Genomic DNA, 22,976 nt, shown 5'->3' on the forward strand with positions numbered 1-22,976 from the left:
TTTAACGTACACAAACTTTATATTCATAAAGAAATATATTTTAGTAATATGTGTAATTGGCCTATGTGGTATGAACTGGAGAGAAGTGCTAAAATTTATATTGCATTTGACTTTGTTTATAAAAGAGGAAACTGGACTTGCTCTTCATCTCTTTTCATAATAAAGTGTATGGTGAGAGAACAATTTGTATTCTTTGCTTATTTATTTTTTAATTTAAAAAATTTTAAGTTTATTTTATTTTTGAGAAAGCATGCGAGCAGGGGAAAGGCAGAAAGAGAGAGAGGGAGAGAGAGAATCCCAGGCAGGCTCTGCACCCCCATGTGGGGCTCACACTCATGACTATGAGATCATGACCTGAGCCAAAACCTAGAGTCAGATGCTTAACCAGCTGAGCCACCCAGATGTCCCATAAAAACATATTTTTAAAATGTACAGCTGAGGATATTAATTAAGCACTTGCTGTTCAGTTTTTTATACTTAAGTGAAAAATAAAAATAAATTGGTGATTTTTTGTATTATTTATAATGTAACTGGATACAGAGAAAAGTTAATATATGTGATAAATTTAATGTAATTATACAGTTAACATATAGAAATATATTTTTCATAGGAGTTCTGAATAATGAAAGCTATGTTGGACTTATCTAATACTCAATTGAAGGAAAGAAAGGAAGGGCCTTTTAAATGCTTGTGGAAGATGCCAAATAAGCATTTGCCTGGAGAAGAGAGACCAAATATCTTCTGTTAACACAAGTTAGGGATCGTGTTGTCAGTCCTTAAAGCATGAAAATATCAGCATTAAGTTTGATCACAGAAGGCAGTGTGTTTGGAGTTCTAAAGAAGAATACCTAGTCAACATTTAAAAAATATAGTCTTTTCATTATATGAGACAGATTAAAATTGAAAGAGAATGAAATATGGAAATAATTTTATCCTTTGCTTCCCTAATTTTGGGTCATGGGTGTTTGTTTATATAGAAAAATCTGAGAAATATTAGAATAATAATTAGTTTATAAGACAGAAATATCAAAGATGACACGATATAAGGCCTGAGGAAAAAATACATCAATACATAGAAATTTGGAAGTTAGGAAGTATAGGTATTTTAGAGTTTTGCTTGCTTTCTCTTTTGCTTTTCCATGGTTCGTACCCTCTTTGAGCTCTTTGTGGGAAACAGTTCCGTATTCTAACCCACAAAAACATAAGCTTTGGTGTCTAACACACTTGTAGTTGAAATCTCTGCTACGTAAGTTACTTGAAAAGGTAACTTTGTCTATTAGAGCAGTAGTTTTCTCATTTGTTATTTGACAATAGTAACAACAGACTCATTAGAACAATGTGAAATATGAAATATGAGCTAACCAATGCATAAAAGATAGCCAAACCCTGGTCTCCATACTATGTACCTCCTGCTCCTTACTACCACAGAAGAGAAGCCTTAGCAGTGCTGCAAATGTTTGTGTGGCCATTAGACTAAAGTAGGATGGAGCTTTCTTTGAATAACCCAGGAGTAGATTTAGGATCTGAAAATTAGATGGAAACAGATTTCAGGTCCGTATATGAAAGAATATTTTTAAGGATCAGACATTTCTCCAAGTGGAAAGTGGTTGACATATCATTAGAGGTATACAGAAGCATCAGATGAGTGGTTGGAATAAATGACATTTTAAAAGTAAATTTCCAGTCTTTACATTCTGTGCCTCTGTGAACTTAAGTGGTAAGGCAGACCCAACTATATGTAGAAAACAAGTAAATTATTTAAATGACTATGCGATTCTCAGCAAAGTGCTCAGATATGTATGTAAGCATCTTTTTCATCTGATGGTTGAAAACAGCCATGTTTTCATGTTTCAATGATAGTGGATATAAATCTATACCTTAATTAGTCTTCTTTCTTGATGATTTGGGGGGATAACTTCTTGTTTTATATAATTTCAGTGCTCATACTTCAGAATAGGAATCATTTAGTCTAATGTGGCTTGTACTGTAGAGAGTAAGGGAGAGAATGTTTAATAGAGTAACCCAAAGAAATAGGGACCAGATTAGGAGAAAGCTGTGTAGGAAATAATAAGATTTTCACTTTCTTAGGGCCACAGAAAGCTGCTAGATTGCTTCAAGTGGAGAGTAATGAGATTAGATTTTTCAATGAAACCGCTCTGCTGCGGTATAGATGGGTAGGCTCTACTTTGCATACTTGCACACTAAATCTTAAAAAAAAAATGGAGCACATATCTTTTGAGGCATTTATGTGTGGATTTGTGTGTGTATGTATACACATCAATGTCTTATCTGTACTAACCTCTCCACAAATTCAAATTTTTAAGGTTGAAGTAAAGATGTTATAAATAATTTTTTTAAGTCTTGCTAATCATGACTCCTCTGCCAGTATCTTATTACACAGTATAGATTTTGGGAGAATTTTATTAGTAATGATAGAAGGTATAAATCCTTATTTCCAATGATTTTCTTAAGAATTAAAATTTTTGGCTGAATTCACTGTTCTTACCTATAATCAATAAGGTGCTCACACTAGAAGTAGCCTTTGTTCTTTGTTTCTTTATTTGCTTACATTTTTCATATTATTCTCATTTTATGTCTTAACAGTACTGATTTAAGCCCACTGTTCTTTTTGTGAGTTAATATATTCAAATTAGATAATGTAATCCATAAGTCTAATACCTAATCTAACCATAAATAATGTAGATAACTTCTAGAAGTCTAACTTATCAAACACAAATTTTTTTTATGTAAGCTTCATATACTTAAAGCAACAGGTAATTTTTGTCTTTTATAGACTATCTTAAAGAAAAGAAAGAAATATTGGTATAATCTTAATGCCAAACCAAACAAAATAGCAAAAGAAAGAAATTTGCAAACAGGCTTACTCACAAACATAGATGCAAACATCCTAAATAAATACTAGCAAACTGAATATAGTGAAGTATAAAAACATAATAAATAACAGGGAGGCATCAATGATTCCACATTTGAAAAACCTCTGTGATTTTCCACATTACCAAAAAAGAAAAAAAAAGAAGCATATTATCCTAATTCTACAAAAGTTGACACTTTTATAATAAAAAATATTTATCAAATTAAGAGTACATGAGCACATGCACTACCAGAAATATCATAACCTAATGATTTAAAATAATGGTCAAGACAACAATATGCACTGTTGCCAATTTACAACATTACCTGGACCATAAGAAGTCCTGACTTCTGTAACATGATGAGAAAAAAATGAAAGTATGAAAATAAGCAATAATAAATAAGGTGTCATGAGGAAAGAATGAACAAAATTGTGGCTGCTTACAAACAGTATAGTTGTGGATATGGAAAATATGAAAGGATAGGTAAACTTTTATTATTAGAACTGATAGGGGCCCCTGGGTAGCTCAGTCGGTTACGTGTCCGACTTCAGCTCAGGTCATGATCTCACAGTTCATGGATTCGAGCCTTGCTGACAGCTAGCTCAGAGCCTAGAGCCTGCTTCCGATTCTGTGTCTCCCTCTCTCTCTTGACCCTCCCCTACTCACGCTATCTGTCTCTCTCTCTCCCTCTCAAAAATAAATAAAAACGTTTAAAAAAAACTGATAAAAAGTTGAGAAAAAGTACTCACAAGATCAGTATATATTACTGCATATCAGCAGCCACCTAGTTAGACAGTCCCATGTATAAAAAATCTCATTTACAATAGCAACAAAAGCAGGAAATGCACCAAGACATCTAAGAATGAAACTAATAAACTGATTGAAACTTTATGGATAACATAAAACTATTGAAGGACACAAATAAGACTCCCAAAATAAGCAATTATATTTTAAATGAATGAACAGACTCTAAAAGGTGGCATTTCAACCTTAATATGTTTACAGATTCAGTGTCACTCCAGTCAAAATTCTTATAGGGTTTATTGTAAAAAATGACTTGCCAATCCTAAAATTTATGAGCAATACTTAAAGAGCTAAGAAAAACTAAGAGTGGCTGAGGGAGTCACTCAAACGTATCAAGACTCACTTGGTGCAATAATGTTAAAACATGGTTCTGCTGCCCATATACAAATTAATAGAACAGATTAGCAAGCCAGCAACTCTCCCGACATCAGTGGAAACTGGTACGAGATAGAGATGTCATTATAAATCACTGGGAAGGATGGCCTATTGAATTAATGGTTCCAGGGCAATTGGTTACCCATTGTAGTACCAAAAAGAAAAAAGATGATTCCTATCTCACACCACTCACAAAAGTAATTCAAGTGGGTTAAAGGGCTAAATGTGAAAAGAAAAACTGAAAGAAAATATAAATAATTATATCCTATTGAACTCAAGGAAGAATTTCTTAAGATCCATGAATAACAGTTCGTACAACAGTGTTGTAAATTTGACTATATTGAAATAAACTTAAAGGCACTATGAACAGAATGAAAATTCAAGCCTCAAATGGAGATAGTATTTATAACTGATGTAATTGGCAACCATTCCACTATTAGAACAAAACTGCAGCAAGTGAGTAAAACACAACTATGTAGAATAGGCAAAAACAATTGGCAGAATAGAATTAGTCATATTAGCAAAGAAACAGATACTCAAAAGAATATCCTATCCAGTCTCTGCCCCAGTATAGGCTTCTTTTATTCTCCACTGAAAGACAGTAAATACTTACAAAAAAATCTTTGTTTGACATCTCTGGCAATTAAGGTCATATATCTGAAATATCCATCCTTTGCTTTCATTTTTTTTCCTATCTTCAACAATGTTTTACTTAACAGTACTATAAATATTTGTAGAAATGACTGTATCTCTAAGGCTTCTGTTTTCCATGCTAATCTTTAGAGTTTTTCCTCCCATCTGCAGCAATGTACTCCTTCTACTAGTGCTGTAAATATTTATTTGAAACTGTTATATCTCTCTAAACTTGTTTTCCATGCAAATCTTTTTATCTGATTGTTCTTTATGAGTCAGTTTCCATATTCATCATTTTCCTGCCCTCTTCCACAAATGCTAGACTAACTTAAAATATAATTACTCCAAGGGAAATTCCCATTTACCTCTCCATTGTACTTTCTAGCCAGGTGTTTCAAATCTTATAGATATTTCTTTGTGTACTTTAATTTCTACAGATTTGTATAAATACTCTGAACCTCAGAAACTGGGAAGAAGTAAGTTCATGCATTGCTTGTACCAGTGATTCTTTTTTGCCCTGGCTCACTAAGTTAAAAACAGGTAGAAATAATATTAGCATATCATGTTTTTTATTGCAGTTTTAATCTAGGGTCAAAGTAAAAACCTCCTAAATTCCAAACTACAGGAAGAGCTTACCAATCCTATACAAACCAAGATCAAATATGGGTAGAGGTGAAACAGCGTGTCATTGGCCCTGTTGGTGTGGATTTCTACTATGAGGCACAGTAAATATTCTGGTAGAGCTTTCATTATAGTAAATTTCTCATTGTACTGCAATTGTTTCTGTGCTTATCTTCCCACTATAATATATCCTTTGGAAGCAGGAACCTGTCTCTTAATTTTTGTATTCCTAGTACATGTATGATGTAATATGTCATATATTAGGTTTAAAAATCTTCATTATTTTCAAATGCTACTGACAATTAAAATGAGAATTGAGACTTGATCATTGGATTTATGATTTTTTTAGCGGTGAAATTTTTTAAACATTCTAGATGGAAAAATACCCCGAAATACTTTAATACTTTCTTAAACAACATATGGTACATTAAGTGTCATAATGAACATTAGTTGTTGCACTGCCTTGCAATATCTTGGCATTTTTAGAATTCTTTTCCCTCAAGCTAATTGGCAATTAATAAGTAAAAAAAATGTTTTTTAATTACTACTTCATACTACTACTGGTTGGTTAACCTTTGGAATCTATATCTCCTAGTTTGAATAAGATTTTCTTTAAAAAAAAAACCAACAAATTATGTATGAAACTAATATCAACTAGGCTTTAAGTGAGCAATGGGAGACTGCATTGAATAAATTATATGAATTTCAGTGATATGTGTAGTTGTTATTAAGTATCCTTTGTTGGTGTTACTGCCACTACTAGTCTGGTTTCTTGGCTGAGGTTAAGGTAGATGAAGCTGTCAGCTGAGATGTTAAACTGTAATTAAGAGAGCCGGTAGGGTTTTATGGTATTGTGTTTACAGTAAACGAAGTCTTTTGTTATTCTGTTAGGAAAATACCGAACAAGTTTTAAAGTTCAATTCAGAAGATATTTCTGTGTCTACTAATGAGGGCAATAAAATTACTCATCTTGTTTTTCTAAGCTGAGCTTTTATTTTCCAAGGCTAAAGACATGGAAGAAAATGTTCTATGCTTAAGATGATACCATATTTTATTAAACCTGAAGAAGAAAACAATATATCTAGACTATCCATGCCCTTATCAATCTAATACTCCCTGACTCTAGGGATAGAAGATACTTAAAAATTCCAAATCAAGGCAAACCAGTCTACTGCTTAAAATCAAAGGCTTCTCATTGTCCTTAGGATAAAAATGTAAAATCCTGACCTTGTCCAGATCCAGCTCCTGTCTATCAGTCTCATCTTGTGTCTCTTGTTTTAGTCCTCATTCATGCTTTTTCTCATTTTCTTCAATATGTCATACACTGGCTTCAGAACATTCACACATACCATTGCCTTTTTGTAGAAGCCACTCTTTACCCACACCAATGTATTCTAAATAAAACTTGTTTTTTTCAGGGCTTTTAAACACCATGTCTCTAAGAAAACCTCCACACCTCCTAAATTGCATGCACACATACCCATGTGTACACATTATTATTAATTTTTAAAATATTTTATTAATTTTTGAGAGAGAGAGACAGTACGAGCAGTGGAGAGTCAGAGAGAGAGGGAGACACAGAATCTGAGGCAGGCTCCAGGCTCTGAGCTAGCTGTCAGCACAGAGCCCGACGCCGGCTCGAACCCATGGACGGTGAGATCATGACCTGAGCCGACGCCTGACGCTTAACTGACTGAGCCACCCAGGCGCCCCCACATTATTATTAATTCCCACCAAAATGTAGTTTGGGTCTCTTATCAGATTTTCTTATGGTAGCATGTGTTCTTTTGTAGCACTTCTCACCCTTTTAATGATTTGTTTCTACCATCTTATTTTGTACTTCCTGTTTGTTTAGCTCTTTCCCTCTCCTTTATTATTTTCTTTTAGGTTCCATTTTTTCCTTTATTTCACTTTTTCTTCTTTGCTGATTTTGAAGTTGTATACTCTTGCTATTCTGTTAGTGGTTTTGCTAGAAATTTAAGTGTGTAATTAAGTGAACAGTTAATATAAAGAAAGAGTATCTTAACTTGTCACCTATCCCGACACATATAGTCATTTCATGATTGCTTTAGTTCTCTTTTTATCACACCACGATCTAATTATCTAGTCTAATTATAACTAATTGTTTTATGTCATCAATTTTTGTTTAGCTTTACATATATGATGACCTTTTCCTTTAGTCATCATTCCTTCTTTTATCTCATATCTCAGATTTCCTCTGGGAACAGAAATTTTAATTCTTTTAATTCTACTGATAGTGAACTCCGAGGGTTTTTTTTTTCATTTCTTCTACTACTACTTCGTGTCCTTCTTCTTCCCTCTTTCTTCTTCCTTCTTTCTTCCTTCTTTTTTTTTTAATTTTAGAGAGAGAGCTTGCAGGTGGAGGAGAGGAAAAGAGAGAGCATCGTAAACAGGCTTCCACACTCAGTATGGAGGCTGAAGTGGGGCTTGATCCGAGAACCCTTGGATCATGACTTGCGCTTGAAACCAAGAATCAAGTGCTGAATTGACTGAGCCACCCAGGCACCCTGATTCTTTTTATCTTTAATGTATGTTCTTAAAAGGTAATTTTTCTGAGTATTCTAGTTTAGACTGACAATTCTCTCTTTTTGTCAGCACTGCTACTCTGATAGTGTCATGGCTTCCATTGTTACTAAAACTGCAGCTAATCATTTTTCCTTTATAGGTAATCTTCATACTCTGTTCTTCTAGAGCCTCTATCTCTTTCTCTGTGTGTTTTGTTTATGGTGTTTTGCAGGTTGTCTTGGATATGTTTGGATGTAGTTTTATTTTATTCCTATTGGTAATCATGTGGTTTCTATTAACAGGCCAAATATCTTTCATCAAGTGTGATTTTTTTTTTTTTAGCCATTATCTTTTCAAATGTATTATAACTCTCACTTTATCACCCATCAAAATCTACCTACACATACTTTGGATGCTCTCATTCTATCTTCTCTATCTCTTATCTTCTCTTTTATATATTCCATGTCTTTGTCTCCTTGTGTTGCATCCTGATTTAGTTTCTTTAGAACAGTCTCCAAATTCACTAATTCTCTCTTGAGCTATTCTAATCCCTAATTAACCTGTATCTTGAATTTCTAATTTGTTATTACATTTTTCATTTCCACAAATTATTTGTAACATTTTTAAAATATTCCTATCGTGTGCCCCTTATTTTACAAAACAATCAATAAGCAAGATATCAAGAGTGATTGGGAAAATTATTTTAGGTAAGGTAGTCAGGAAAGTCTTCCTGAGGAGATGAGTTTGAGTAGAGACTTGAATAATGAGAAGTCCTCCACATGAAGATCTGAGGGCAAGACATTCCAGGTAGAAGAAATATCAGATACAAAGACAAAAATATCAGAAATCAAAAACAGGAACAAATCAGTTATGTTTGAGAAACTATATGAAGATTGTCTCAGTTACTTAAAAATCAAGAGACTATTGAAAGCTTTTTCTATAAAGTCAGATTATAGAGTGGCAAGAAATATAATTGCTACAGAAAATATGAACTGGGTTTTTTCGTTTTTTTATTTTATAAAGAATATCACAAACAAAAAACCATGCTCTTTGCAGTCAGTTGTTCCATAAATGTTGCCATGTAAACAAACCATCAGTTGACTAATGTAATTTGCTGTATGAAGTATAAAAAGAAAGAAGGGGAGAGGTAAAAGAAGAACAGAAAGGAAGAAAAGATTAACTTTCTTTGTAGCCATTACATTTTTCCTGAATATTTGTTATAGTTTGATACTAAGTTGGTCACTTTAGCACCACGTGGTTTCCAAGTGACGATACGCTGGACTTTAGTTTTCTTTATAATTTCATCTGGTTTCATTCTGAGGAGATAACATTCATAATGAGTATCTTAATATAACTTTGAATTTATGATTGAATAAAGTAAAGCTTACATTACTTCTGTATTTAAAATCTTCCTCTTAGTTTTCTATTAGATAAAGAACAAAATTTAAATTCATTTTCATGACTTGTATGGCTTTGCTAAGATCTTGTTCTTATCCACCTCTCTGTTTTATATAGAAAGAATACTAAGTGTGTTCCAGGTTATTCACTGAGGGAATTATTTATAATAGCCAAGGGTTAGAAATATATTCTGGTTTGCAAAAACAAAGCAGAAAAGATAAAAACTAACAGCATGGTTACCTATGAGGGGGTAAGGTAGATGAGGCAAGAGGACAGGCTGGAAGTGCTGTGTAGACCTTGTGTAGTTTTATAGAGGTATCCCACACATTCCAAAAAATACACATTATTTAAAAAAAATAAAGCAATCCCTAGACATTTGAGAAAGAATGTAACACACAAACCTGGTTGCATTATATGACACAGAAGAAAGAATTATGTGAGGTGACTTTAGCCAGTATTTTGATTGTACATTCTTAGTGGGATATATTCTAAGGACAAGGAGTGCTTCAAAGAAGTCCTTTTGGTAATATTAGTAATCATATTGCCATTGTTTGTTATTTTGAATCTTAAATGACAAATATGTAATCATGTTAGCATTGTTAGGGAACCAAGATTTTCAGGGTAAGGGGAAAAACATACAAGAGTAAAACCCAAGAAGTAACACTTTAATATTATATGTGAATTGGAAATGTGAGTGCAAATTCATGAATTTCTTTTCTCTTCAAAAATATGCACTTTCTAGTCTGGGTTACTGCAGTACCCTAAAAGCAATGACAGCTCAGTGACATTGAACCTAGACTTGGATTGTTGTCCTTAAATATTATTTTCCTTGGGGTGCTTGGGTGGCTCAGTCGGTTAAAATGCCTCTGACTCTTGGTTTCGGCTCAGGACATGATCTTACAGCTTCATGGACTCAAACCCTGCATCAGGTTCTGCACTGGCACCATGGAGCCTGTTTAGGATTCTTTCTCTCCCCTCTCTCTTTCTGCCCCTCCCTCACTTGCACTGTCTCTCTTAAAATAAATAAGCTTTAAAAAAAATCTTCTTAAGAAAATAAAATAAAAATAAACATTATTTGCCTTTAGGGGCACCTGGGTGGCTCAGTCAGTTGAGCATCAGACTCTTGATTTCGACTTGGGGCATGATATCACAATTCATGAGTTCGAGCTCTGTGCATGGGTCTCTGTGCTTACAGTGTGGAGCCTGCTTGGGATTCTCTTTTTCCTTCTCTCTCTGCCGCTCCCCCACTCATGCTTGCTCTCTCTCTGTCTCAAATAAACTTAAAAAAATAAACATTTTTTTCCCTTTAAAAGGAGGCTAGCTACTTCTTTATAACTCTGGTCTGGATTAGAAAGTGTATAGAATGAGCCTAGAACATCTTGTTCCAGCGAGCAAGGAAGCGCTAAGGACTAAATTGTCAACAGAATACAGAAGCCAATGTTAAGGGTTCCCCATGGGCCAAAATGAGAACATTTGAGCATCAAAAAGAACAATTGCAACTGAAGCATGCAAATGTTTTAAAATCCATTAGTTTATGATAATCAGAAAATAGAAGTACCTCTTAAAGCCTTTCGTCCACACCGGAGGTATAATGTACCAACTCCTTACTGTGCAAATGAGCAATTAAAGGAAAAAGTTAAGCATAATTCCTTTTTTTATTTTAAACAAATTGTGTTTCAGGACCAAATAGTCATCATTTAAGGAAGATGCTTAAAGAAGAATGATAGTCTAAAAATATTACTATTTTGAATATCTTAATAAGATAATTGAATCAAACATCATCAGAAGATAAAACTATTAGAGGAAAGGTTGTTTGGGGACCTTTACAATGGATGGTGGGGTCAGACTATCACCATCAGAACACTGATCACTTGAGCATCATTGGAATTAAACTTTATGTGCCTTCTAAAATGTATCACTTTTGAAATATTCTTGCTGAAAACATTGAATATTAATCTAAGCAATTCTTTATTTTGTGAGAGAGAGAGAGCATGAGTGGAGAGGGGCAGAGAGAATCCCAAATAGGCTCTGTGCTGTCGGCATAGAGCTGGATGCAGGGCTCAGTCTCACAAACTGTGACATGACCTGAGCTGAGCCACAAATAAGAGTCCAGGCGCCCCTCTAAGTAATTCTCTAGGCCAGTGGTTCTCAAATGTAGTTTAGGAAGCTCTTGGAGCCCCTGAAACTTTTTCTGGGGATACCTCAGGTGAAAACTAAATAATGTAAGTTATTTGTCCTTTTCACTCTCATTCTCTCACAAATACATAATGAAGTCATCTAGAGACAACATGATCTAGTATATCTAAATATATTGAACACAGAAACATATATGACAATCTAGCTGTCTTCTATTAAGCTAGACATTAAAGAGATTTGCAGAATTATTTAAAATTCTCACTTGTTTGACTTTGAAAATGTTATTTTTCATTAAAATGTTTTTAAAAACTAACATTTATAGAGTTATTATCAATTAGGGATATTTTTAAAATTTATTGGTTTAATTTATAATACAGTAAATATAAATGGGTATAACTCACCTAAACAAAAGCTGTTTGAGGTCTACAGTAATTTTTAAGATTGAAAAGATATTAGAAAATCCAGAAGTTTAAGAACCCTTTGCTTTAGAATTAATTCAAGTTTAAGAATACTGGGAAATAGAACAAAGTAAGTGACCACAGGAAACAAAACAAACCGTAATGTAAAATGTTCTGTAGTAGAACTTATGACTTAGTTTCTTCAAAAAGTCAATGTCATAAGGACTCATTAGAGGAAATTTCAGTACAAACAAGGTGTTAGACAATAGCAAGGAATTGGTATGGTTATGTATGAAAATACTTATATGTTTTAAAGATGCATGATATACAAATGTGGCATCTGTAATTAGCTTCAAAATCCTTTAGTAAATAGGGATAAATGGAGCAAGTATAGCAAAAATGTAGATAATGGTTGAAACTGGAGAGTGGATATAATGGGAGAATCATTCTGTATATTTGTATGTTTGAATTTTATCTTGATAAAATTTATTTTTCTTCAAAAGAATACATTACCTTCTCAGAGGCTTTGCCTGATCATTTATTCCAACGTAGTAACCTCTTTTCACCTGCATTGTTATTACTGTGTCCTGTTACTGGGTTTTATTATCATTATAAGTCTTATCACCTTGTGAAATTTTTTTTATAGATGTATCTTTTTGTTTTGTTTTGTTTTCCCCTCTAGACAGTAAGTTCCATGAGAGCAGGAACATTTTCTATCTTGTTTCCTATTATTTCCTGTGTGCCTAAGAAAATGACTGGCATATTATATCCTTTCAATAAGTACTAACTGAATGAATGAACGATAAATGCTGTATGTTATAGAAAAACTAAAAAATATATAAGCAAATGAAGAAAATAAAAATTATCCTTCCTTAGCCACCCAGAGGTAACTGCTCCTGTTAAGTTTTCAATTCTTCCAAATCATTTTCTGGGGGAAAAGAATACACTCACACACACTGTTTCTAGAGCTCACTCCCACAAATCATACATTATATAATCCTCTGCAACTTGTATTTTTAAAATCATATTTTTTCATAATATTTTATTGTCAAATTGATAAAATCATATTTTTGAGGGTACCTGGGTAACTCAGTTAGTTGAGTGTCCAACACTTGATTTCAGCTCAGGTCATGATCCTAGGGTCATGGGATCAAGCCCCACCTGGGGCTCCATCCAGAGCCTGAAGCCTGCTTAAGATTCTCTCTCCCTACTTCTGTCCTGCTTATGTGCACTCTCTCAATTTAAAAATATATAATAATAATATTTTTAAACATTCTTATGTCACTAAATTTTTTCTACAGAATCATTTACTTTATTGAGTAGTATTTGATTTTCTGGATCATACTATATTTAATCCTGTCTTCAGATATACAAGTAAATATGCTTGAACTAAGATTTTGCACTAAATCTTAATTTTTTACCTTAGGACACATTCGTAGAAGTGGAATTGCTGCATCAAGGTGCACACATATAAAGCTGTTAGATGTTGGGGTGCCTGGGTTGCTCATTCAATTAAGCAGGTCTTGATATCAGGGTTGTGAGTTCAAGCCCCATGTTCCACGCTGGATATAAAGCCTACTTAAAAAAAAAAAAAAAAAAAGGCTGTTAGAAATCAAGATATGTGGGGCTGGGGGTGTCTCTTGGTTGAAGGTAGTAATCTAGGTGCTGTTTACATACAACTGTTTAGTTTGTGAAAATTGATTAAACTATATATACTTCTGTGCATTTCTATTATGAATGTCATATTTCACTAAGAAGTTTTTTAAAAAACAATTTTTGGGTATGACAGACACTATCAAATATATGGTCAAAAAATGTAAAGTCTTCCAATATGACAGTATAGTAATAAGTATATATCCCACATTTTAGGTAAAAATGTTTGATTAAAACTTGAACTTGATAGAGTAGTGCAATACACGGAATGAAAAAAGAACCTATTTTAAAAAATATTTTTCAAATGTGGACCTAAAGCCTTTTGAAACTTTGTTTTAATTCAGTACTTATAAGGATAAAGAAAGAAAACTGCATTGAAATTCTAAAATGGTATTTGGTGAAAGTGTAAACCTTATTCAATTTTACCAGTAATATTTTTCTAATCAAGTTTAGTATTACTTATTTTACATCCTAAATTCACTATAAGCACTTTAATTTTACATGGTCTCTTAGTAATAAATAGTAGATGAATGAATTTTGTGGGTTTCAGGTATATATGCACTAAATAAAACACATCTGAAGATTTTAACTTTCCATTTTAAAAACATGCTTGTAGAGGGTGCCAAATAAGGGAAGGAAAAACCAATGTTAAAACTTAATTGATGTGCTACTTTGATAGTTTATTGGTTATTTCCTCTATGACTCTGAACTTGGTGTTTAAACTAGTAACAATAAAAACAATTTAAAAATAAAATTTGGGTAAACCCAAGGGAATGCTTTTACATTTTGTTATTATTTTGTCAATAAGTCTGTGTTAATAAATTTTATTAATACGTTTGATTTAATAAGTTTTAGTATATGTATGCAAGTATGTATCTACATACATATTTTAACTACCCAGATCCTTACCAACGATCACCACAGTTGCCATTCAGTATATTTACTTTCAGGTTTTATTCTATATTTGATTTTTTTACTTTCTGTAAGGTTAGTTGTTTATACTCTATTCAAGTTTATATCCTACCTTTTTTTTTTTTTTAATGTTTACTTATTTTTGTGAGAGAGAGGGAGAGAAGCAGAGCATAAGGAGAAGAGGGGCTGTCAGCCCAGAGCTGCAACGCAGGGCTTGAACCTGCAAACCACGAGATCATGACTTGAGTAAAAGTTGGACCCTTAACGGACAGAGCCATGCAGGCACCCTTATATCCTACCTTTTAAAAACGTTATAATAGAAGTTGCAGTGCTCCATGTTTTTATTTATTTATTTTTGAGAGAGAAAGACAAAGTATAAGTGTGGGAGGGGCAGAGAAAGGAGGAGACACAATCCAAAGCAGGCTCCAGGCTCCTAGCTGTTAACACAGAACCCGATGCAGGGTCCAAACCCACAAACCACGAGATTATGACCAGAGCCGAAGTCAGATGCTCAACCAACTGAACCACCCAGGTACCCCTTCCATGTTTTATTAATTACCTGAATGGATGTGTTAGACCTAATTCTCAAGCAAGTGGAAGTAACATAATTTATATAACCATTTTTTAAATATTTAGGGTTGTAAAAAATTATATTTATTAGTAATATTAAAATCTTTTGTTTATCTTTGTACATGAAAACATTTCCACATTAAATATTTTATTAAAATACATGCCTAAGAAAGTGTGAACATTTTTTTTTTAAGGCCAAGAAGCAGTTTTTAAATTTTATTTTAGAGAGTGTGCTAGCAGGGGAAAGGGACAGAAGAAGAGAGAGAGAATCCTAAACAAGCTCCATGCTCACCACAGAGCCTAGTGCGGGGCTCAATCCCACAATCCTGGGATCACAACCTGAGCTGAAATCAAAAATCAGATGCTCAAATGACTTAGCCACCCAGGCACCCCAAAATGTGTAAATATTTTTAAGATTTTTGATAATATATTGCTATAATGTTTCCAAGAGCATCAGGTTCCTGAGCTAGTAATGTTTGATCATGCCCAGAGTATTACACCATTGCCAACATTATAATTTGTTTTTTTAAAACATCACAAATTAGAATTTTGGTTAAAGGCAGACTCTAGAACATGGCTATCTGAGTTGAATGGCATTTTCACTACTTACAACTATATTATTGTGAGCAAGATAATTGACCTTTCACTTTCAATTTTATCATTAAAGTTTACAAATTTGTAAAACCTATTATTATATTGGGTTGTGTAAGCACTAAATGGGGTAAGATAGGTAATACCCTTTGTGTTGCACACTTTATTTGCACTATGTAAAAATACTAGTTTTGGGGCACCTGGGTGGTTCAGTCGGTTAAGTGTTGAACTTCAGCTCAGGTTATGATCTCATGGTTCATGAGTTTGAGCCCCGCATCGGGCTCTATGCTGACAGCTCAGAGCTTGCTTTGGTTTCTGTGTCTCCCTCTCTCTCTACCTCTCCCCTGCTCGTGCTCTGTCTCTCTCTCAAAAATAAACATTAAGAAATTAAAAAAAGAAAAGAAAAATACTAGTTTTATATATTAAGATTTTGTGTGAGTTACTAATATGTTCTAGAAGTCAGATGAATATGAACAAATTAATAATTTAAATCATAGGGGTCTCCTAGAGAGTACAGTAAGAAAAGACCAGAAAGAGCAAAAGGTTGACTAGGACTGTGCATTGAGGGGCTAAAAGAAAGACATGACCCATTTAGGGAGATAGATAAGAAGTGATCTGAGACATAAAGGAGAAATAACATTAAGGTATTTATTAAAACTGTTAACATAGGTTTGCAGTTTGCATCAAACATTAAATGTTAAGTAGCAGTGATTTTGATGGAAGTTTTATTGCTAGTAATTACCATTTTTGTGATATTTCATTTGGGATATTCTTCCCTCTAAACAGTATAAGTTTTATGTGATATTTTTGGGGCACCTGGGTGGCTCAGTCAGTTAAGCTAAGCTAAGTCTGACTTCAGCTCAGGTCATAATCTCACAGCCCGTGGGTTCGAGCCCCACTCCATGCTCTGTGCTGACAGCTCAGATCCTGGATCCTGCTTCAGATTCTGTGTCTCCCCCCTTCTCTGCCCCTCCCCTGCTCATGCTCTGTCTCTCTCAAAACTTAAATAAACATTAAAAAATTTTTTTTAATTTAAAATTTATGTGATATTTTTTCCTCTCATTAAAGTTTTCTTGTGTTGGGGCACCTGGTTGGCTCAATTGGTTTCAGCTCATGTCATGATCCCAGGGTCATAGGATTGAGCCTTGTGTCCAGCTTTCTGCCAGGCATGCAGGATGCTTAGGATCCTCTCTCTTACTATCCCTTTCTCCTGCTCGTGCTCTCCCTCTCTCTCTCTCAAAAAAAGAAAAAAAACAAATAACTTGCATTCATGTACTGAATCTTAGTAATATTTATATATTTAGTATTGGTGATAGATAATGTGGCTTCAGCAACTCATGTTCATACTCCAATATGGACTGAACTTCATGATTTCCCTTGTATAGCAATGGAAGACCAAATATATTGTGAGGAGTTAATAAATATGTTTGTAATATATGTAATATTCATAATTATGTGATTAATGATCATCAGTCTTGACAATGATTTCTGAAGAAAAATCTATGATTATTAGAACCTAACAAATATAGAAATTGATTGAAAATTATTCTTAGCCTCTTTATCTCAAGCAGTTTCTCTGTGTGAAGCTAACCCTTTCTTCCATATAGATATCAACCTTTTGACTGTGTTGTCATTTTCTGAGTGGCTGAACAAAGTTAATCGATTATATGACTGTTTTGTCAGAGTCTGTTGTATGCAATGCTGATTATTGTGACCAAATTGAGTAAGTCATTGATGAGTCAGTCAATAAGTATTGAGGTACTGTTCCTTTCAGGCCCTGGCTTAGGGAGTGGGTATTGTGAGAAGATCAGCCAGGTAATTATGCTTAATTAACTATAAATGTTAAATAGATTCTAAACATAGTTACTAACTCCCCTATTGGACTTTAGGTGCTAAACTAAGCAAATTATAATAATAAACCATAAATACAGTATTGATTGGTACAAAGGATGTTGTGAAGAAAATTAGAAAAATGTGTGAGGGGATGATTCTGAAGGATGTGTAGAAGTTGGCCAGGCCAAGAGAACACAGAGCATACTTTGAAGAATGGACAAAGGCCATAAGATAAGAGTTAAGAAAGAATGGTGTCCTTGGAGGGATGAAATACAATTTTGTTATAACAGTGCATTTGTCTGCTTTAAATAGATCCTTGATCAGAAATTTGCATGAAAAGACAGAACTGAAGGGGCACCTGGGTGGCACAGTAGGTTAAGCTTCCGACTTCAGCTCAGGTCACGATCTCATGGTCGGAGAGTTCAAGCCTTGCTTTGGGCTCTGTGCTGACAGCTCGGAGCCTGGACCCTGCTTCCAATTCTGTGTCTCCCTCTCTCTCTGCCCTCCCCGACTCACACTCTGTCTGTCTTTCTCTCTCTCAAAAATAAATAAACATTTATATATACAGAACTGAATATATGTTAATGAAAATTCAAATCTCGATTTTAACAGAAGGTGAATTCTAAAAAAATTAACCCAGCAAAGTGTTGATATCAAGAAATTGCCTAATTTAGTCATGGTTTCAGCTTTTCAAGCATTGGTCCATTTTATTTTATTATTTTATTTTCAACGTTTATTTATTTTTGAAAGACAGCAACAGATCATGAACAGGGGAGGGGCAGAGAGAGAGGTACACACAGAATTGGAAGCAGGCTCCAGGCTCTGAGCGGTCAGGACAGAGACTGATGTGGGTGGGGCTCGAACCCACAAATTGTGAGATCATGACCTGAGCCGAAGTCGAGTGTTCAACTGACTGAGCCACCCAGGTGCCCCAACATTGGTCCATTTTAAAAGTTATCTCTAGTAGTATAATATATACAGGTTTCCTGACCTTGTAAGATTGCACTGGCCCTTCTATAATTCTGTGTATGTCATATTAATGTTTGATCAACAGTAAGTAAATTGTAAAAAAAAAAAAACAATAAGTAAATTGTAGTGTTAAGACCCAGTCTATAACTAGTAAATGGAAATAATCTGTATTTATTACTAGGAAATTTTCAAATGTTTAGAAATACACAGTATAATAGTCACGTTCCTGTCACCCAGAACTAATAAATACATTATTTGATCATCATGTTTGCTTCTGATAATACTTTCTCTTAAGGAACTATCACATCCTTTTGTTTGCTTTTAGAAGCAACCTCTGATAATACCTATTTATATATTAATAAGCAAAATCTTATTGTGTGCTTTAAAAGTTCACATTAATGCATACTAAATGTACTCTTGTTAATTTATTCCTACAACTTGCTTTTCTTACCAAATTAGCAAAAATTAAAAATCTCAATAACACCAAGTGTTGCCAAGGATATGGGAAAGACATTTGGTGATATCTACTAAAGTCCAAAATGTAAAGTCTAGCGCTTATACTTCTAGATGTACAACTTAGAAAAATTCTTATACATGAACACAAGAAAGCACTTGGAAGGATTTTCATTTTAGCATAGTTTGTAATAATATGAAACAAAAACAATCTACATACCTACCAATATTTGAATGGTAAATAAATTTCAGTTTCTCTGTCTTCTGCTTATTTTATCTTTCCATAGAGCATACATAATAAGTGCTTAGTTTTTATCTATCAAGTTAATTATTAGTACTTTGGAAATATATACACACAAGACAATCTAGTTATGGTGTGCTGACTCCATTGTGAAGGAGTGATGCTTCTAGATGTAATCACTAAAGCTAGACCTAAATCAGCAGCAGGAGCAAGAAAATCCCGTTTACTCCCTGTTCGTGATCCTTTCTTTTTCTCAGTCTTCCCAAGCTGTTTCTCCCCTTTTCTTGTGTTTGCTTTTCAATTTGGGCAATCCTAGAGATGACTCTTCATGGTTTTTCTAGCTTTTGAGCTACAGGAATCATGATATCAGCAAAATACTTCAGTATAGGCCAAAGCACTGCTAACAAAAAGTGAGATTTTCTGTTTGATAACTAAAATTTTTCTAAAAATTCTTTACTTACATATTTATGTATCTTGTATATACTACATAAATGTTCACTGAGTGATTTTACTGTTTGGCAGAAATATGTTGAAGGAGTATATTTTCTATTTTAACTGGATAACAGACTATGGTGCATTCCTTAAGTTAGCAAATCTTTTAGAGCAAAACATTTAATATAGTACCCTAGGAATGGAGACAAGGCTGTAGGGAAAAAAATTAAAGCATTTCTCACTCTGGTCACTGTTTAGAGTTTTGAAAGAAGAAGAATCAGAAGTATAAGCCTGATTTAAGTATAAGCTCTCTTAAGGATGGAACAGGACATAGGTCTAGTCCATCCTTAAAATTATCTGTAACCAGGGCCACGTGTCTGGGAGTGGTCCTACAAGGACAAGAATGCCTTCATTGCCCTAGGTAGGGAGCTATCGCCTAATATGCATAGTTCATCGAAAGGAGAAAGAGAAAGAGTTCCCTGTATCTCCTTTTCTTATTTCTGGCCTGTGGAATAATAAAATTTAAATTGGCCATATTAAAAGTCTAGAAGAGTTTAGAATTGGAGAAATTTCATTAATTCATTTTGTAACATTGACTGGGAATAACAGACTTATGGAGAGTGTGTTTTATGTGCTACAAACTGCATAAAACAGAATCAAAAACTAGTGAATTCAGTGTTAAATCGGAATATAAATTAGGTAGTAATGATTTTTTTGAAGAGGATTTTATAAAGTCTTGAATTAGTAAAATTTTAATTGTTGAAGAAGACAAATGAGATAATAAAGGGAAAGACAACATTTCTTTCTTCTTTCAGTAGATTATAGCACTCTACTCCTTCTGAATTACAAATACATAGATCCCTGGCCTGAGGAATTCAGTCTTGTGGGAGAGACAGTGTCATAAGTGTTACAGCATGCTGTTGACACAAGGAAAACAGTCTGCTTCTATTTGGGGGCATATGGATCTTTACAGATAATTAGGAATTTGACAAGTTGAAAAGGTAGAGCAGTCTAGGCGGAGGGAACCATGCACTGCAGTTTGAGAGACCTGACGCCACATAGCGTGTCTGAGGAACTGCAAGTGGTTAGTATGAGGGTTGAGTTCAGTTGGAGATAAAGCATAAAAAATTGAGCTGGATGGATAGCCTGGGACAAGATGCTTCATTTAACAATTTTTTAAAGTACTTTGTACCATATGCTGTGTTTACTTGTCCAGTCTCCCCTTTTAATTCTTCAAAATTCTAGGCAGCAAATACTTACTGAACACTTATTGTGCGCCAGGCACGATTCTAGGTTGTAGGGATATCTGGGTAAATAAAATAGACAAGGTCTTTGCCTTCACATAGCTTACAGTCTGCATGGCTAACAATGGTAAGTATATAGGCAACTAGAATATAGCATGCTAAGTGCTAAATAATGTAGTGTTGCAGGTATAGGAACCTCGAATAATGATGATCAGCCAAATCCAAGTTACGTCCTGAATTATTGAAAGATAAGTAAGATTTGGTGAGAATTAAGAGGAGTGTGGGGATAGAAAGAGAAGATTAGGAGTATTCTAACAGAGGAAACTAACCAAGTGTGAAAGCCCAGAGTTGAGAAAATACCGGAACACTTTCCCAACATTTCCCAACAGATTTCCCTACTCCACCCTTAGCCCCATGCCATCCATTCTCACCACAGCAGATTGATCCTTTAAAAGCATAAATTAAAATTGTGTCAGTCTTATACACCGAATCCTCCAAACCTACTTTCCTGTCTTTCTCAAAATAAAATTCAAATTTCTTACCATAGCCTACAAGGCCTAACATGATCTGCCTTCCTACATTTCTGATTTCATTTCACTCAGCTTGGCTTACTGCACTCCAGCTACCCTGGCCTCTTTGCTATTCCACAAACATTTTAGAAATGATTCCATATCACAGCCTTTGCACAAACTGTTCCTTCCAGACGCTTTCCCCCAGGTAACATGTTTGATTGGTCATGTTGGTACCATGACAATAAGTACTTTTTACACCTTTGTTACTGCTGCTTCCAAATTCCTAAAATAGTGCTTTGCACATAGTAGGCACTCAATAAAATTATTATTGAATTATACATAATAGGTTATGAGTGAGACAGTTGTATTTTTCTATATACATATCTTGCCAGGGCACTTAAGTGATAGATATATTTATATGGTAACAATAAAACCCAGTTGAATTGTTTTAACCAGCTTGAACTCCTTAGTATATGTTGTAAATATAGTGATTCTTTATGACTTTTCAGATTTTTAGCTATTGGTAAAGAAATATTCACAGTATTATTTAGTGCTGTGTTTTCAATTCATAGTTTATTTTTCTTCTTTTTGACCCTCAAGTTTGTCAGATTAACAAAATATCTGAATCATTGATTTTATTTATGTAAACTTATTTTAACAATAATAAAAATACGTTTTAATAAATACTTAGGCAGTTTTCTAGCCAGCTATTTTTTCTAAAAGGTTATATTCTTACAGGTTATGTCTTCATCCAATAACAGATATGAACACTATATTATGTAGGCAATGATTCAACTGTTACATGTTTCACTTCTTAAAACAGTAAAATTTTATACCGAATTTTAAAAAGACATTGGTTATACATAAGAGTCATAGTTTACTACCTAAAGTATATGTTCCCCATATTGCTGGGCCTAGTAAATGCTAGTTGTTGTTCTCTTATTCATCATCATTTTTCCTGTGGTCTCTGTTTTGTACAACTTACATCATTCCTACTTTCTCAAAGCATCATCTGGGCAGCCTTGAATAGAAAAAAAAAAAATCATGGATAAGCAGTTAAATGGCTGTTCACTGCAGAACAGTGGGAAAGGTGACCAAGTGTTGCTTTTAAACAGATTTTATATCATAGCCTGTTTGTTTCTTCATATCACTTACCAATGCCAGCTTTCTCTCTGCCCCTTTTTCCTATGTAGTGCCTTCCCAGTCATGTCCTGTTGCTAAAACCACCGAACGAGTTGGTAATGGCCACATGTCAAATACAAGTGTTACTTTTTAGGTCATGAGTTAGTAGATCAGCAAAATATGAAATGTTAAAATGTAAGGACTACCTATCTGTCACAAATATAAAGTTTTTTCTCTTGCAAAAATTATAGGGGATGGAGTGTTAGATCTCTCTACAAAGAAAACCAGCATAAAATCTGAAGAGTCATCCATATGTGATCCTTCTTCTGAAAATTCAATGGCTGGGTAAGCAATATCTAGGAAATATAATTTAATATTAATATAAAATTCTCTCTACAGAGAACTCTTAATACGACTTTGAGTAGATTGACATATATAGCTTTCCTCCAGAATTTTTGTCACTCATAAGTGTGTGTCTCTCATACCTTTCATTCGTCCTTTCTCTTTCTTTTTTATTCTTTCTGTTAAAGAAAAGTTATCAGAACAATCACCAAACTTTAGTTCATGTTACTAAAATGAACTACCAACTTAATCATAGACTACAAACTACAAAGCAGGACGAGTAAAGAAAATTTAAAATTCAGTACTCAGGAGGCAATTTTAAGGGAAATAAGTGATTT

General features: G+C 34.0%; 1 protein-coding gene across 7 annotated transcripts in view; it reads left to right on the forward strand.

Moving 5' to 3' along the window:
• Positions 1-22,976, forward strand: part of LCORL (ligand dependent nuclear receptor corepressor like) — a 163,165-nt gene that overhangs the window by 104,166 nt on the left and 36,023 nt on the right. For 5 of the 7 annotated variants that reach the window (XM_029948212.1, XM_029948220.1, XM_029948197.1 and 2 more), the window contains exon 6: positions 22,548-22,641. The exons of the other annotated variants lie outside the window; for them this stretch is intronic. In XM_029948212.1, the coding sequence (XP_029804072.1) occupies positions 22,548-22,641 (94 nt within the window). The remainder of the gene's footprint in view (positions 1-22,547; positions 22,642-22,976) is intronic. 7 annotated transcript variants of the gene reach the window in all.

The sequence above is a fragment of the Suricata suricatta genome, chromosome 1 (genome assembly GCF_006229205.1).
Source record: "Suricata suricatta isolate VVHF042 chromosome 1, meerkat_22Aug2017_6uvM2_HiC, whole genome shotgun sequence".
Lineage (NCBI taxonomy): Eukaryota > Metazoa > Chordata > Mammalia > Carnivora > Herpestidae > Suricata > Suricata suricatta.